We start from the raw sequence: 14,572 nt of genomic DNA, 5'->3' as shown, positions 1-14,572 counted from the left end.
CATCAGTAATGGGAGGCTTGGGGTGCCCTCGGCATGTGGTCATGAGTGCCTCTCACAGAGCATCTTTGAAAGCAGAGCAGGACTCCATCCTTGGAGGCAGCACTGGGACCAAACTCCCAGCTGGCACAAAGCAGGGGGCCTTGGAGAAGTGCAGAAGTGCATTAGCAATGTGGCTGCATCCCAGGAAAATCAGTCCATTACAGCAGAGGAGAGCCATTTACCTGCTCAAGTGGCATTGCAGGGTTATGCTGACAGATCCTGGCCACCCAACCACGCCCCATCATCAACAACCCTCCAGCCTCTGTGCAGGATGCTGCACACACTGCTGAGCCCCCCAGACTGTGTTCCCAGCACATGAGGTGGCACAAGGTCCCTGCACTGTCTGCTGTTCCTCCACACTTGCTGTTCCACAGTTGGGAACATCAACAGCTGGTTCCTGCCCTGACCATAGCACCCAGACGGGATCTGGAGACCAGGACACCTCCAACCCAGCCACACTGAGCCATTAAAGACATATTTCTCCCCAAAGCTGTTTAATTTGTTCCCAAGGCACCCAGTTTAATGCTCAGCAACGTGCCCGCTATTTGCCGTGCTGCCTGTCGGCCGGGTCGCTGCCAGCTTGTTTACCAGGGACTTACTGGAGAAGCTGTCCCGGCTGCTTTTTATCACTTCTCTTTACATTTACCCTCACAGAGTAAACAGGCTCCATCTGGCCCTGCCACGCTTCGTGCTGGCTGCTCTAAGCCCCATGGTAATGAATAAAACCAGAGCTGATGGTCCTCACCCCAGTATCTTCATCCTCTTTCCCTAGGGCAGCAACTTGTCCCTAGATACCAGCGTGGCATCACCAACAGGTCCCCAGCCCTCTCCCCATCCCCAGCATGATTTCCAGTGCCTTCACAGCCCTCTCTTCTTCCTCCCCTCCACCTACTGCCTGCAGGAGCTGGTTTAACCAGCAACAACCCCAGTATAAAAGGGCTACAGCAGGCTGGGGGCAGCTCTCTTTGCTGGCAGCTAAAAACCGTCTGTGAAAGCGAGAAGGAGCTGACTCTTCCCCAGGTCAGAATAAATCAATGCTTCTCTTCTCGCCTGTGGGCAGGCTGAGTTTTCCAGCAAGGCTGCTACAGGAAGGCAGGTGCCTGAGCCCAGTGGACCCTGCTTAGCTGCCTGGGGAGTTGTCAGAGTTTCACCTGCTGCAGCAACAGCCGCCCAAGCTGGGGTTCAGCACAGTCCAGGGGAAGGAAGAGGCCAAACCCAGCATGGGCAAACCCAGCGGAAATTTCCATTGGTGACAGATACACAGGCAGGTTCAAGAGAAAGGATGGAAGGAGAGGAGCCCAAGCCTCTGCAAGAGTGCCTGGAGTGAAGAGCCATTGCTGACCCTCCTGCTTCCCTTGCCTCCCCTCCCTGTGAGACATCCCATGGGGCACAAGGGCAGGAGAGCAGGATCCATCCCAACTCCTGGAGCACAGAGAAGGCTATGGAGTCAGGAGGTGATGGTGCTGTTGCCCTACACCCATGGGACACACCACTGCAGAGAGCCCAAAGAGGAGCGAGGGGGAAAGGAATTGCTAGATGGGGCAAAGGACTATCTCCAGCCTGTGGTGCCTCCTGCTTTGTCTGCTGGGGGGTGGGAACAGAGAGCAGAGTCCACTGCACACACAAGCTGGGACTCACACCCTGACTCCAACACTGCATCCAGGACCACCACCTCCAGGACCTGAGCTGCTGCTCTCGCCTCCCCAGAGCCATTAAAACCCTTGGAAAAAAACATCCTTGTGCCAGGGAACAGGAGTTACTTGCCCTCAATGCACCCTAACACAGGCACCTCCCAAAAGAAAAGTCTCAGCCCCATGGATTTCCCCTGACAAGGGCAAATCCTGGCAGGGCAGCCCCACAGAAGGGTCCCAGTGTCCCCCACCACGGGACAGCTGTGGCGTGGGCCAGGGACTGGTTGCTGATGACCTGGAGCATGTTCCCAGCAGTTACTGGAGCCAGCCCTGTCCGGTCCCTGCCAGATGGTGATTTCAGCACTTTTGTGGCCCTGCTGTCTCATCTCCACCTCTCACCCCTCCTATGACCCAGAGCTGCCCCGACAGCGGATGCACAACCCTGGGACACCGAGGAATTGCGGGACACCCTCAGGGTCCCAGGCCACCATGGTCCCTGCTCTGCCTGCCCCTGGCCCTTACCTGGAGGAGGACGATGAGGATGACACAGAGGCTGCAGGCTCCTTTCAGCACCCGCTGGGTCCCTGCCTTCTGCAGAGCTCTCTTCCCTGGGGTTGGGTTTCCCTGCCCCTCTGTCTGGGTGGTTGCGGTACCCGGGGGATGAGCGGTCCTTCCCCGCCTCTCCTGCTGCAGGCTCCCTCTCTGGCACTGGCTCCTTCACCGCCCTCGCTCCATCCCTCACTCCCTGTGCCAGCAGCAGAGCTGCTCCAAGCCCAGCCTCATTAAAGAGACACACTCCCTAGTACCGGCACCCCGGGGGGGGGGCAGGGGAATGCTCTCATGGGGAAGGCTGGGGGTCTCAGGGGACAGTCAACACCCCCAGAGAGTGACAGGCACCAGTCAAGAGCAGAGTCCACAGCTGTGGGCTGCTCTGCACCCACAGAATAGTCCAGGCAAACTAGGGTACTGGTGAGACCCTTGGTGATGCTGCAGCAAGGAAAACCATGGGGTTTGTCTGACTGGGACATGTAACCACCGCCTTGTTTGTGTGCCCCCCAAACAAATAATGAGGCAAAATAGCCCCCATCAGCCAGCTGAACTCTCCAGTACAAATAATGTGGGCCACAAGTGTCACGTCCAGCTTCACTAGGAAAGGTCTCAGCTGCCCTGAGACCACCACAAAATGACTAGGAGCAGCAGGTAGATGCTGAATATCCACCCCAAACCCAGATGTCCTGGGGTTCCACTGGGCTGTCCTCATCAGCCTCCATATGCTGCAGTGAAATCATAGCCCTGAGGAGCTGGAAAGGGGGGATTGAGGGACAGCCCAGCTTTTGGGTGACAAGTGTGACAACACGGTCCCCTGGGGAAGGCGGAGACAGTCAGGAAATCCCAGCAAAGTCAGGACATGTCTGCTGGCAGGGAGATCTCACAGCCAGGGCACACTGGGAATCCCTCAGCCACTGACAGCCCCACATTCCCAAGCAGGGCCAGAGAAATCCATCAGATTTGGGCTAATCCCTGCCCGGCCTTTCCCAGGCAGCTCCCTGTGCTATAGATAGGACTGTGCTGCTGCAGCTCTTTTTATAGAGCACACCGAGAGGAGTCCCCCCCACCTCCTGCACGGCAGAACCCACCGTCACAGCCATACTGAACCTGGAGCCACTCCAGACACAAACTGGGGCAGAAAAATCCAGCAGCACCACGAGGGGAGCAGTCCCCAGTCCTCAGCAGGTATTTTTAGATCTCACCTCTGAGCTGACCCATATGGCACTACAGCTTCAGCTCCTTGACACAGGTTTCACAGGTGACAGCAACAGAGAGAAATCTTGGTGGAAAAGGCCCTTTGCTGCACACTTAGCATGAGGCACACTTCTCCTTCCTGACCCCTCACCCTGAGCTTTAGTCAACAATTATCGGGCCAAGAGGCACTCTGTGCATCCCTAGGGCCCTTGCTAGAGCACTCTGAGCTGTTCCCTCCCCCATGTGAGATGCCCCATAGTATTTCACTTCCCCTCCCTGCGCAGAGAGGAGAGCTGCAGTGTGCAGCTGCTCCCCTTCTCCCTCCTTCACGACCACAGGAGAAGGATGCTAACCCATGTGTTATCCCCCTGTGACAGCTGCCAGCTCTGGGAGCTGCTGGAGACCCCGCACACCACAACATATCCACACAGCCTGCGATGTCCATGGGACTCCCGCTCCCATCGTCACAGCAAGCGCCGCAGCCACTCCAGCCCAGCCCCAGAAAAAAACCCACAAGCTTTGATTTTTCTCTGAGATACCATTTCTAGGCCAAGCTGAGGCAAAAGAAAAGCATCCAAATGCGAGCGCTGGTTCAGTGCCACCAGCCGGGGTGATGGAGCTTGGCCAGCCACAGCATCAGACATCGGCCCAGACGTGAGAGCAGGTGAGTAACAGCAGCATGTGCAGCGCTGGGGACTCAGCTGAGCCTCCCCCAGCACACTGGCAACCTTCAGCAGGAGACACAGAAGGGCTCCATCCCAATCTGCTCCCAGCAGCATCAGGTATTTGTGTCCCTGCTCTATACTGTCATAGTTTCCCTACAGCAGCTCATCACAGACACAAATAGATCTGGAGAGCCCGGCACTGCTTTTCAGCAGAGTGCTGAGCAAGCCTTAGCATGGGTTAAACCCTGCAAACAGAGGCCCAGCTCAGCCTAGTGCTCAGCATCCTCACACCTCAGTAACGCCTCACCAGCAACTGCAACACAACCCAAGGGACCAATCAGGATCTGAGCATTTATCCCCAAATCACCTGTTCCTTGAGCTGAATTATCACCCATTGATAGGGCTTGCTGGAAGGGGTACAGACCACAGAGCTTTTACAGATGCTCTCAGGTCCCGAGTCGCTGACAAGTCCTGTGAATTTAGCGTGAGTTTAGTTATTTTGGGAAATAACCCAAAACCCAGGCTGGCAGCAACTGCACTCAACACAGCTGCAGCTCCTCAGACCCTGCTGAAGATTGCACAGGCAGAGGGTTTGCCCTTCGGGGAGAGAGGCAGGGGTGTCCTGTTTAGCTGCTCCTTAATAAACAAGAACTAAACCGAATCCTGAGGATGGGTAGCCATAGAGGAGAAAGCAAAAAGTTTTCTGGTCAAAATCAGGCACGCTTTGGCTTAACCTGTGTAATATTGTTCTGCCCAGCTGTAGGGAGTTACAGAGGGCCTAGAGGGAGGAAACGAAACAACACATGAGCAGGGTTAGAGACGGCTGGTGGAGACATCTGGGATCCTTGGGGAGAGGCGCTGGGAATGCCGCCAGCACTTCAGCCTGCCTGACTGAAATCTTCCCAGGATGCTGGCAGAGGTAGATGGGGGGCTGGAAGCCCCTGTGCGGCTGGCTCTAACACAGACTCAGGCCACACACTGGTGGCTGCTGGATTTGCTTTCGGCAGGAGAAAACAACGGGGGCTCTCAGCCGTGGGGGATCTCGCAGCAGCGTCCCCGCCGGGGCTCGCTCGATGGCGCCAGGCTCGCTGGAGAAACGAAACCGCATGGATTTGAGGAACCCGAAACTCTCGTGCCGGTGACGCGTGTCTCCGCTTCCTCCACGGCGGCCGAGCCCTCTGCCAGGCTCGGCGGTGCGGCTCTCGGCGGTGCTGTGCTATCCCTGCGCCGGGACCCTCCTCACACGGCAGCACAGCCGCGCAGCGGGCGCTCCAGGGTGGGTATCGCTGCTCCAGCTTCTTGCTCTCGCCCTTCTCCCGAGGGTCTGCTCGCGGTGGGACGTGGCGGTTCAGATCAGCTTGGGCCACCGGAGCTCGGCAGGGTCCCGTCAGGTCAGCTTGTCCCTTCACAGTGGCGCCCGAGAGGCTCAGCCCCCTGCCCACGGGCGGGGATGGGGTACGCGGGGGCCGGGCTCGGACCCCTGCCCACGGGCGGGGATGGGGTACGCGGGGGCCGGGCTCGGACCCCTGCCCACGGGCGGGGATGGGGTACGCGGGGGCCGGGTTCGGACCCCTGCCCACGGGCGGGGATGGGGTACGCGGGGGCCGGGTTCGGACCCCTGCCCACGGGCGAGGCTGCAGGGCTTGTCCCCATCCCGGCGTAAAACGTTCGGGGGTGCCGGCGGCGGCGAGATGCGGGGGAAGGCAGAGGGATGCCGGAGCGGAGAGGGCACGCCCGGACAGATCCCGCGGCGCCAGTGGCCGAGCGGCTGCTTCCCTCTAGCGGGGACCGGGGGCTTGGCCGACGGCTGCGCCCAGCCCAGCCCAGCCCCACACGTCCCTCCCGCGCCCCTCGGGCCGCCGCCCTGCAGCACGTGGTGAAGGCGGGACGCGCTTCCGGAGCGGCGGCGGCGGAGCGGTGAGAGCGGCGGCACCGGGCGGGGCGGCCGGGGCAGCTCCGCACCGCGGTCCCGGAGCACGCGTGAGATCCCCGGGGGGCTGCTGGGGGTTCTCCCCCCTCACGCCTGTCCGGCACCCCCGCTGGCCGAGCGGATGTGCCCGCGGGAAACCCGCCTGGTCCCCGGGCAAAAGCGGCTCCTGCGGGCACCGCTGCCGCGTCCCGGCGGAGGTGGCTCCGGGGGCCGCTGTGCCCCCGCCCTATCCTCGGGGCGGCCCGGGCTGGGCTGCGGGGAAGGGGGGTGAGAACGAGCACCTCAGCTGGGCCAGCTGCCATTCCACGTGACACGTGAGCCGAGGGAAGGTGTGGGAGTAGCAGCTCTGGCAGGAACACAGTGCCCTGGAGCAGGCGCAGGGAGGGCCCAGGAAAGGGAAGCGTTTTGAAGATCTGCATTAAACTTTATTCCACGTCCACAGTGTAAGATCCTCTGACTTGTAGCAATGGGGAGACCCAGGAAGGAGTCTGCTGGCACATCATCCCCCCGACCCGCCACAACTGCCTCCAAAACTGCCCCCGCTGCGCCCCCGCCTTCCACCTCAGCCACCCGGGCCAGGGCCACAGCTGCAGGGAGCCGATCCCGAAGCACTCCGGCTGCCAATGCTACCACCCCCACGCAGGGGCGGGGGACAAAGGCAGACTCTGCTCAGCCAAGATCCACAGCATCCCGCAGAGCCCAGGGAGATGCTGGGGACAAGAGCAGTGCACCCGCCAGGAGTTCTACAACCCAGAAGAAGGCACCTGATGCCAAGGGAGCCGCTGGTCCTGCCAGAACTGACCTGTGCCCACAGAAGAAGCAGCCTGGGGCTGACCCGAGCAAGGCCTGTGACTGGTTCCTGCCCCCTGTAAAGAGCCAGGACATCCCAAGGGTGGAGAAGGAGACCCGGGGCCAGCGGGAAAACCCCAAGTGGTACGAGTGGCGGGAGAACCGCATCACTGCCTCCGTGGCCCCCAAAATTGCCAACAGCAAGTTTGCCAACAGCAAGACAGACAAGGTGCCCCAGTCATACCTAAAAGAGGTGGTGGGCTCTGGCTCCAGGGTGCAGACCCCAGCCATGTCCTGGGGGATCCGCAATGAGAAGGTGGCTGTGGAAGCCTACAAACAGAAATTACAGAAGGGGGGCAAGCCAGTGCAAGTGGAAGACTGTGGCCTTTTCATTCACCCGGAGAAGAAGTGGCTTGCTGCCAGCCCTGATGGGATCATCAAGGACGCAGCCACAGGGAAGGACCTGGGGCTGCTGGAGGTGAAGTGTCCCTACAAGCACAGGAACAGGACAGTGCGAGAGGCCTGCAAGGACAAGGACTTCTGCCTGGAGGTGGATGGGGATTCCTATGCCCTGAAGAAGAATCATCCCTACTTCACTCAGGTCCAATGCCAGCTGGGAACCACTGGCTTCCAGCACGCTGACTTTGTGGTGCACACCAACAAGGAGACAGCTGTGGTCCCCGTGGAGTTTGACAGGGCGTTCTGGAGGAATACGGTGCCCAAGCTGGAGAAGTTTTACACGGAGGCGGTGATTCCCCACCTGGAGCAGAAGGCAGGCAGCTCTGTCTGGGCCACGGAGGAATAGACCACTGCCTGCCTACCTCAACTGGATACTGCTTGGCTGCATAACTCCAGCTTTGTCCCCTAGCAGAGAAATTACACCCAGGTTAGTTGCTGTTCCTGGACCATTCACAGCCTTGGGACTGAAACGTTGTACCAGCAGGACCCTGCTTGGTAAGGGTCCCCACAAACAGTGCCTTCTTGCTGCCCCAGCCAGCTCAGCACTCAGCCCCCAGAGCCTTCTGGTCCTGTCACCCTCACTGCATCTCCCACCTGTCCCAACAGCATCCCTGATGGAAGCTGGCACACCTCTGGATCTGCAGATGAAGCCAATGATATCTCTGTGTTGGAATTAGAGGCTTATTTTGTGGAGAAAACTGGAACCTTTGGCACCTCAGTTGTTGTCGGGACTAATTTTTAACTGCACTCCGGAGTGGAGACAGAGACAAGAAAAGTTTGTCAGAGGCCAAGAGCAAAACTTGTCTTTTGAGCCTAACAGTGATGTGCCTTAAGCATCAGAGCAAGGGCACATGGACACCCTTCCTCCCTGAGCCATCGGACCCGCTGCTTCTGCGGAATAACCCACGACATTCCCCGTGAGATGCCTGCAGGTTCTGGAGCATGATTCTCACTGAAGAGATTGTCCCCCAGGCCATGCACCTCCTGAGGACCTACCCATGGAGCATCCCTGTAAACTGCAGCAGCATGGGGAGGTGGTCGTTGCCAAATTAAATATAGATGCACTGGTCTGCTTGTTTCCTGTTGTTTTTGCAGCTTGGGATTTATCTGGGGGAGTAACAGGGCTGAAAGGTGTCCCTACACCAGGTCCCTTCCCAGCCACAGCACAAGAGAAGCACTTGCCTCCCAGAGGGACATGAGAACCAAGGCCACTGACCTATGCCAAAGCCACCACTGTTATGGCAAAAGTATTTATTATATACATAAGACTCCAGTCACACTCCACAGGGCAAGGACCAGAATTCGCTATAATACAAATTAACTATAATACAAAGTAACTATAATACAAATTAACTATAATACAAAGTAACTATAAAAACATAAAGCACTTTTGGGGCCCAGGCTTTCCACAGGAGGAAAGAGGCACAGGGACGAGCCTGGGGGCTGCTGTGTGACAGGGGGCTGTCCCACACCCTGCCCCCAGCTGTGGTCCCACAGTAACCAGATGTGCAAGTAGGAAAGAACCCAGTTAAGAATTATAGTCATGGGGACTGGCAGGTGGGGGCTGAGCTGAGTGTCACCAGGACAGGAGCGGGGCCTGCATACCCCAGGGAAAGTGCAGAAGGCACATGGGCAGGGCTCTTTGGAGGGGCTGTGAGGAGGAGGTGGGATCCAACAGTTAGTGCATGTGGGGCCCCAGGAGATCACAAACACTAACACACCACCCACAGGGATGCGCATCTAGACCACCCTTCTATCCCCCACACACTTCTGGGATAACCGAGCTCTGTGGCCAATATGATCCTCAGGGAGGAACCACAGGGCAGCTTTCAAGGGCCAGAGGTGTGAGGGGGACAGTCTGGCCCTGTGTCCCAGCCCCTCCCCTGCCAGTGCATTGATTGTCTAAGTCTTCAGGTTAGAAAGGGACCCCCAGCCCTCCTGCTCTGCAGGAGCTTCAGTCAACGAGGCGCTTGCGGGGCACTGTCCGAGCTCGGTTCGAGCGGCGAATCTCCTGCTTGGCATCCCGGCACCGCTGGCAGATGAAAATGTCAGGCACATTGGATTTGCGGATCTTGGCACAAGAGAGGTGGATCCAGGTAGCGCATTCGTTACATTCGATCATGGGCCTCCCTGCGAAGGGCTTCATGCAGAAGCAGGTGATCAGATCCCAGGCATCATCGTCTGCTCGGGGAGAGAGAGACACCGGTCAGACACCACCTTATCAGCTGCAGGTCTGGCTGTAGCCAGACCAGCCAGTTCCACTGGTGTTAAATGGGACAGCCCTCCACTCACCTTCTGCTTTGGTGTTGGGAACTTCTGTGAATTCAACTGCTAAAGTTGCAAGAGGGGGAAAAAGAGAGAAAAAAAAATAAAGACCAGAAGAGTAAGGCAGCCCTACACCCCACTTCAGACCTGTTTCAGGTCTGCACCACTTGCTCTGCAGAACAGAGCTGCCAAAGGGCAGGTCAGCTCCCTGCCCTCTGCTCTTCAGTCCCCCAGGTCCCAAAAGTATTCCTCTTGCTGGGAGAGGCTTGGGCTATCGACAGACCCTCCTTGTGGCCAGCAAGGATGGCTCCAGCTGAGGGAGGGACAACGTTTGGCACTGGCTGCAGCACAACAGGGCCCTTTGCAATCCCCCAGACACTTACCACTGAGCTGGGAGGTCTCTCTGCTTGTATCTTCCCCTGTGCTTTGGTCCAAAGTATTACAGGGACTAGGGCTTTTCCTCCCTCCAGAGAAAGGGTCGTGCTCCTTAAGCTGAGGATCATCTGCTGGCTTCTCAGTTCCCTGCGCTCCGTACCTCAAGTCCTTCTCCTCCGTCATCGGCTCCTCCAGGAGGGAGTTGGGCTGGGGGTCCCCAGGCGGGTCCAATAGCTCCTCTTTCACAGGAGACAGCTGTCCTGCCAGTGCAGCCAGCTGCTTCACCCCATCCTGCTCTGCCCCAAAGTCCTTCCAAGCACTCAGCGGTACCCTCTTCTTCACCTCCTGCTCCAAAATGCGTTTCTTTGCTGGTGGTTTCTTCCGTTTGATTTGCTGGGGCCGGACGTTGTAGAAGGCAGTGGAAAAGGCAGGGCTGTTCATTAGCAGGCCATTGTCCACAGCCCCCCTGGCCACAGCATTCCTGCTCTTCCTATTGTCCATTGGGATGTGGCCATCGGAGGAGTGAGATGAGGTCGAGCTATCGCTGTCCTGAGTGCTCCCCGTGCTGTTCTGGGGGCTCATGCTGCCTCCATGGGTCCAGGGCACATACTAGTGGCAAGAGGGGAAGATGAAGGATTAGCATGAGAGACCAGAGCACAGATATTCAGGGTAAGGAGAGAATGACTCTCCTGCAGTGTCTACCCAAACTTCAAGGCCAGGCTGGATGGGCCCTGAGCAACCTGATCTAGTGGGTGGCACCCATGCCCATGGTAGGGGAATTGAAACTAGATGATCTTTAAGGTACCTTCCAACCCTCTTTAAGATTAGGAGCTGGGTCTGCACATATCAGGGAGACCAGGAGAACCAGTGTCTTTGCAGAGGAAAACTGTGCAAGCCCGCTTACCTCTTCAGGGTACGGGATGTAGCCTGCATAGGCCAGAACGAAGGTGCAGAACTGGTTGAAATCCTCCACAGTTCTCCGCCGCTTCTGAAGTGGCTGCAACAAACACCACGAGTGGATTAAACTCCCAGGATATCCCAACCAAGCCGATATCACAGCCGGCTCTGGCGGCAGCCCTGGACCACCCGGCAGTTTTACAAGCATGGAATATCGAGGTCACCCAAACATCCATCCTTCCCGTAACTCTTCTTCATCATCTGCCGAGGCAAATGCAGCCCTTCCCTTTAAACCCAGATGCCAGGCGGGGTGGTGGTGGGGCTGGGCGGAGGGGGGAGGGAGGGCCGGACACACGCGACGACACCGTGACGACATGCCGGGACACCCAGAGCCCGGCAGCCGCCGGCGGAGCCTGGATGAGAGGCTCGGGGCCCCGGTGCCGGCATGTCCGCCCACGGGCCGTGACTCCAGGCTGGGGGATGCTCCCGGGGCAGCGCCCGGCGCGCTCGGGGCTCAGTCCCGCGGGGGGAGCGGCGGCAGGGCCGGGCGCCGTCGGCAGCACCAGCGCCCCCCGGGGCAGCCCCGCACCCCGCGGCCGATCGGGGGGGAGCCGGGGCCGGGCCGCGGCGCTCCCCCCGCGGCGGCGGCCGGGGATGGGAGGGGGTGTCGGGGCCGCCCCCCCGCGCCGCCCGTCCCCGCGCCGGGCACCTGATGGCTCCCAAGATGGCGCCGCGCTGCCGGTCCTGCCCCGGCCGACCGGCCGGGGGGGACCCCGCCCCCCAAAACGACACCCCCGCGCCCGCCGCAACCGCGCCGGCACGGGACCCCCCGCTCCCCCCGAACCGGCGCGCAGCACCCCCGCTCCCCTTCACACACACACACGAGCACTCCGGCACCCCCGCAGCCCCCAGCCCACCCGACCGCCCTGCCGCCCCCCTATGGGGACCCCGACTGCCGCCACCGCCCCCCCGGGGCAGCATCCCCCGCCCGTGCCCACAGCCGCCCCCAGAGGACTCCTCTCCCACGCACAGCCCCCGCGGGCACACACGGAGCCGCCCCCCCCCCCCCGCGCACATACAGACACTCACACACACACAGAGCCCCCCCCAGCCCTCCCCCTCCAGCACAACCATCCCCCCCCGCACCGAGCGCCGGCCCACGAGGCCCTCCGCGACACACGACCCCCCCCCAGCACACACGGAGGGACCCACAACCCCCCCCTCGCACACACATGGCCACACAGAGGGGACCCCCTTCCCGTACAGCCACACCGGGGGACCCCCCCGTACACACACAGAGCCACACCGAGGGCACCCCCCCTCCGTACACACACACACAGAGGGCACCCTCCCCCCCCGTACACACACACAGCCACAGAGAGAGGACCCCCCCCCCCCGGACACACACGCACCCAGGGGACCCCCTCCCCCTTTCACACACGCACAGAGGGGACCCCCCCCCGCACACACATACACAGAAGGGACTCCCCCCCGCACACACACAGGGGACCCCCCCCGCACACACACAGGGCCACACGAGCCCACCCCCCTCCGCGCACACACAGACGACCCCCCCCCCCCCGCTCCCGACGGCACCCCCGCACCCCGCGGCGGCCCCGCACCCCCGATGCCCAGCACGGAGCCGCCCCGCACCACGATCCGCTCCCCACCGCCCCGCTCACCTCCTCGGGCGCCGGGGACGCGGGGCTGGGCACGGGGCTGCTCCCCGCCGAGCACGGCCCGCCGCGGGGGCAGGGCTCCGCCGGCTGCCCGCCGGCGCTCATGCCGGTGCCGGTGGCGGTGCCGGTAGCAGTCCCGGTGCCGGTAGCAGTCCCGGTGCGGTGCGGTGCGGTGCCCGCCGCCGGTGGGAGCGAGGCTCGAGCGCCGCCCCGGCCGCAGGGGCGGGACCACCTGGTGGCGGGGAAGGCGGGGGCGGGGCCTCGAGGCGATCGTCCCGGTGCGGGGGGGTGCCGGTGAGTGTCCGCCCCTCCCGGTGCCGAACACGGGAGCGCAGCCGGGCTGGACTCGCCCGGACCCGCCGCCAACGGCAACGCGGAGGCACCGCCCACCGCCCGCGCGGGGTCGCGGCTCAGGGAATGTTGGGGCTCGGGGGGAACACCGCGTTCGAACGGTCCCCGCGCGCCGGGGCGGGGCGGCACCCACCGCACCGGGCTGCTCCGTCCGACCCGGCCTGGAACAACTCCGCGGCTGGGGCATCCCCAGACGCTCTGGCCAGCCTGTGCCTCTGCCTCCCCACACTCCCGGGGAAGAATTTCATCCTAGTATCCAATGTAAGTGTCCCCTCTTTCAGTGAAAGCCATCCCCCCCCTTCTCTTATCCCTGTCCGACTGTAAAAAGTCACTCTTCCTCTTTTTTAAATATGTCAGCAGCAAAAGCCACCCCAGAAGTCACATTTTCTCGTTATTGGATGAGGATGGGCACCCCACAACCAGGTACATAGACAAGGCAAAGATGTTTAATGCTTTCTTCACTTCAGCTTTCAACACCAGTGATGGGCTCTAGGGGTGCCTGAGATGGAGGACCACGGCTCCCAGTCAATCCCAAACTTGTTCCAGCTGAATCCCTTTATGGGGATGGTGTATGAGGCCTTATGGAATTCATCCAAGAGTACTCAAAGAGCTGGTGGATGTCATCATGAGACCTCTCTCAATGATTTTTGAATGCCACAGGAATCTGGAGTTGACTGAAAACTGGCAAACACTTTTCCAGTTTTCTGAAAGGGCAAGAGGGATGATCTCGGGCACTATAGGCCTGTCAGTCACATTTCAGTGCCTGGTAAAATTATGGAGAAGATTATTCTAAGAGTTATGGAAAAATACCTGAAGGACAAGGCAGGCATCAGTCACAACCAGCACAAGTTCATGAGGGGAAAGTCCTGCTTGAGAAACTTAATTTCCTTTAAGGACAAGGTGACTCAAGTAGCTGATCAAGGGAAGCCTTGATAAAAAATTTGGAGTTCAGTAAAGCTTTCAATACTGTCTCTCCCAGGATTCTTCTGGACAGAATACCCAGCACACAGATAGATAAATATGTCATGAAATGGGTGAGCTACTGGCTCATGGCTCAGGTTATAGTGAATGGGGTAACATCAGACTGACAACTGGTCACCAGTGGGGCTCTGCAGAGCTCAATTTTAAGGCCAATGCTCTTCAAATCTTCATAAACAACTCAGATGCAGGACTTGAAGATACACCGAGTTTACCAACGAATCTGAAGCAAGACAGCTGCATCAGCAGATCCCCCCAACCAGGCAGCCCATAGTAGACCCCATACACAGGCTGTCTTTTGCTGGTCCTGTCCTTGATTTTTACCCACAGGCTCTCAACCCGTTTATGGCTGTTACTCAGAGGCAGCTCTTCACTATCTGTCCCTTCCTTAGGAGAGTCCAACACCCCTGCCCCTCCGTTCCATCCTCTCTTCTGAAATCTTGTAGCCCTCCATTGCGGTGTTCCAGTTGTGTGATATGTCTTGCTGTTTCTTTCATAGCAATTACGTCACAGTTTTTTAATTGCACCATGGTTTCCAACTCCTCTTGTCACCCATGCTGCATGCTTTGGTGTGGAGACACTTCAGCTGGGCTATGGGCCTCTTCACCGTTTGGGAGGAGCCCTGCCAAATAATTCCTTTGAGACGATTTATGGGTATTACTCTGTCGCTTCCTAAGGTGTTGGTGTTTCCTGGTTCCTCTCAGACACCCAGAAATACATCCCCTTACCCTGCTCAATATAATTTAAAGCTCTGCCCCCTTCCTTCTGCCC

At 59.5% G+C, this 14,572-nt stretch overlaps 1 protein-coding gene across 1 annotated transcript; it reads right to left on the bottom strand.

Moving 5' to 3' along the window:
* Nucleotides 1-8,541: 8,541 nt before the first annotated feature.
* LOC309576654 (PHD finger protein 13-like) lies at nt 8,542-12,664 on the bottom strand. Its single transcript, XM_082288090.1, has 5 exons — nt 12,476-12,664; nt 10,801-10,893; nt 9,905-10,505; nt 9,549-9,587; nt 8,542-9,437 (listed from the first exon to the last, which is right to left on the bottom strand). Exons 1-5 carry the CDS (start codon nt 12,575-12,577, stop codon nt 9,211-9,213), a joined length of 1,062 nt encoding a protein of 353 aa, XP_082144216.1. The 5' UTR covers nt 12,578-12,664; the 3' UTR covers nt 8,542-9,210.
* Between the last annotated feature and the right edge of the window lie 1,908 nt (nt 12,665-14,572).

Source organism: Coloeus monedula (assembly GCF_965178545.1).
Source record: "Coloeus monedula genome assembly, chromosome: 10".
NCBI classification, from domain to species: Eukaryota; Metazoa; Chordata; class Aves; order Passeriformes; family Corvidae; genus Coloeus; species Coloeus monedula.
Note: the sequence above shows the minus strand (reverse complement) of the source record. Positions and strands in the feature narration are given on the sequence as shown.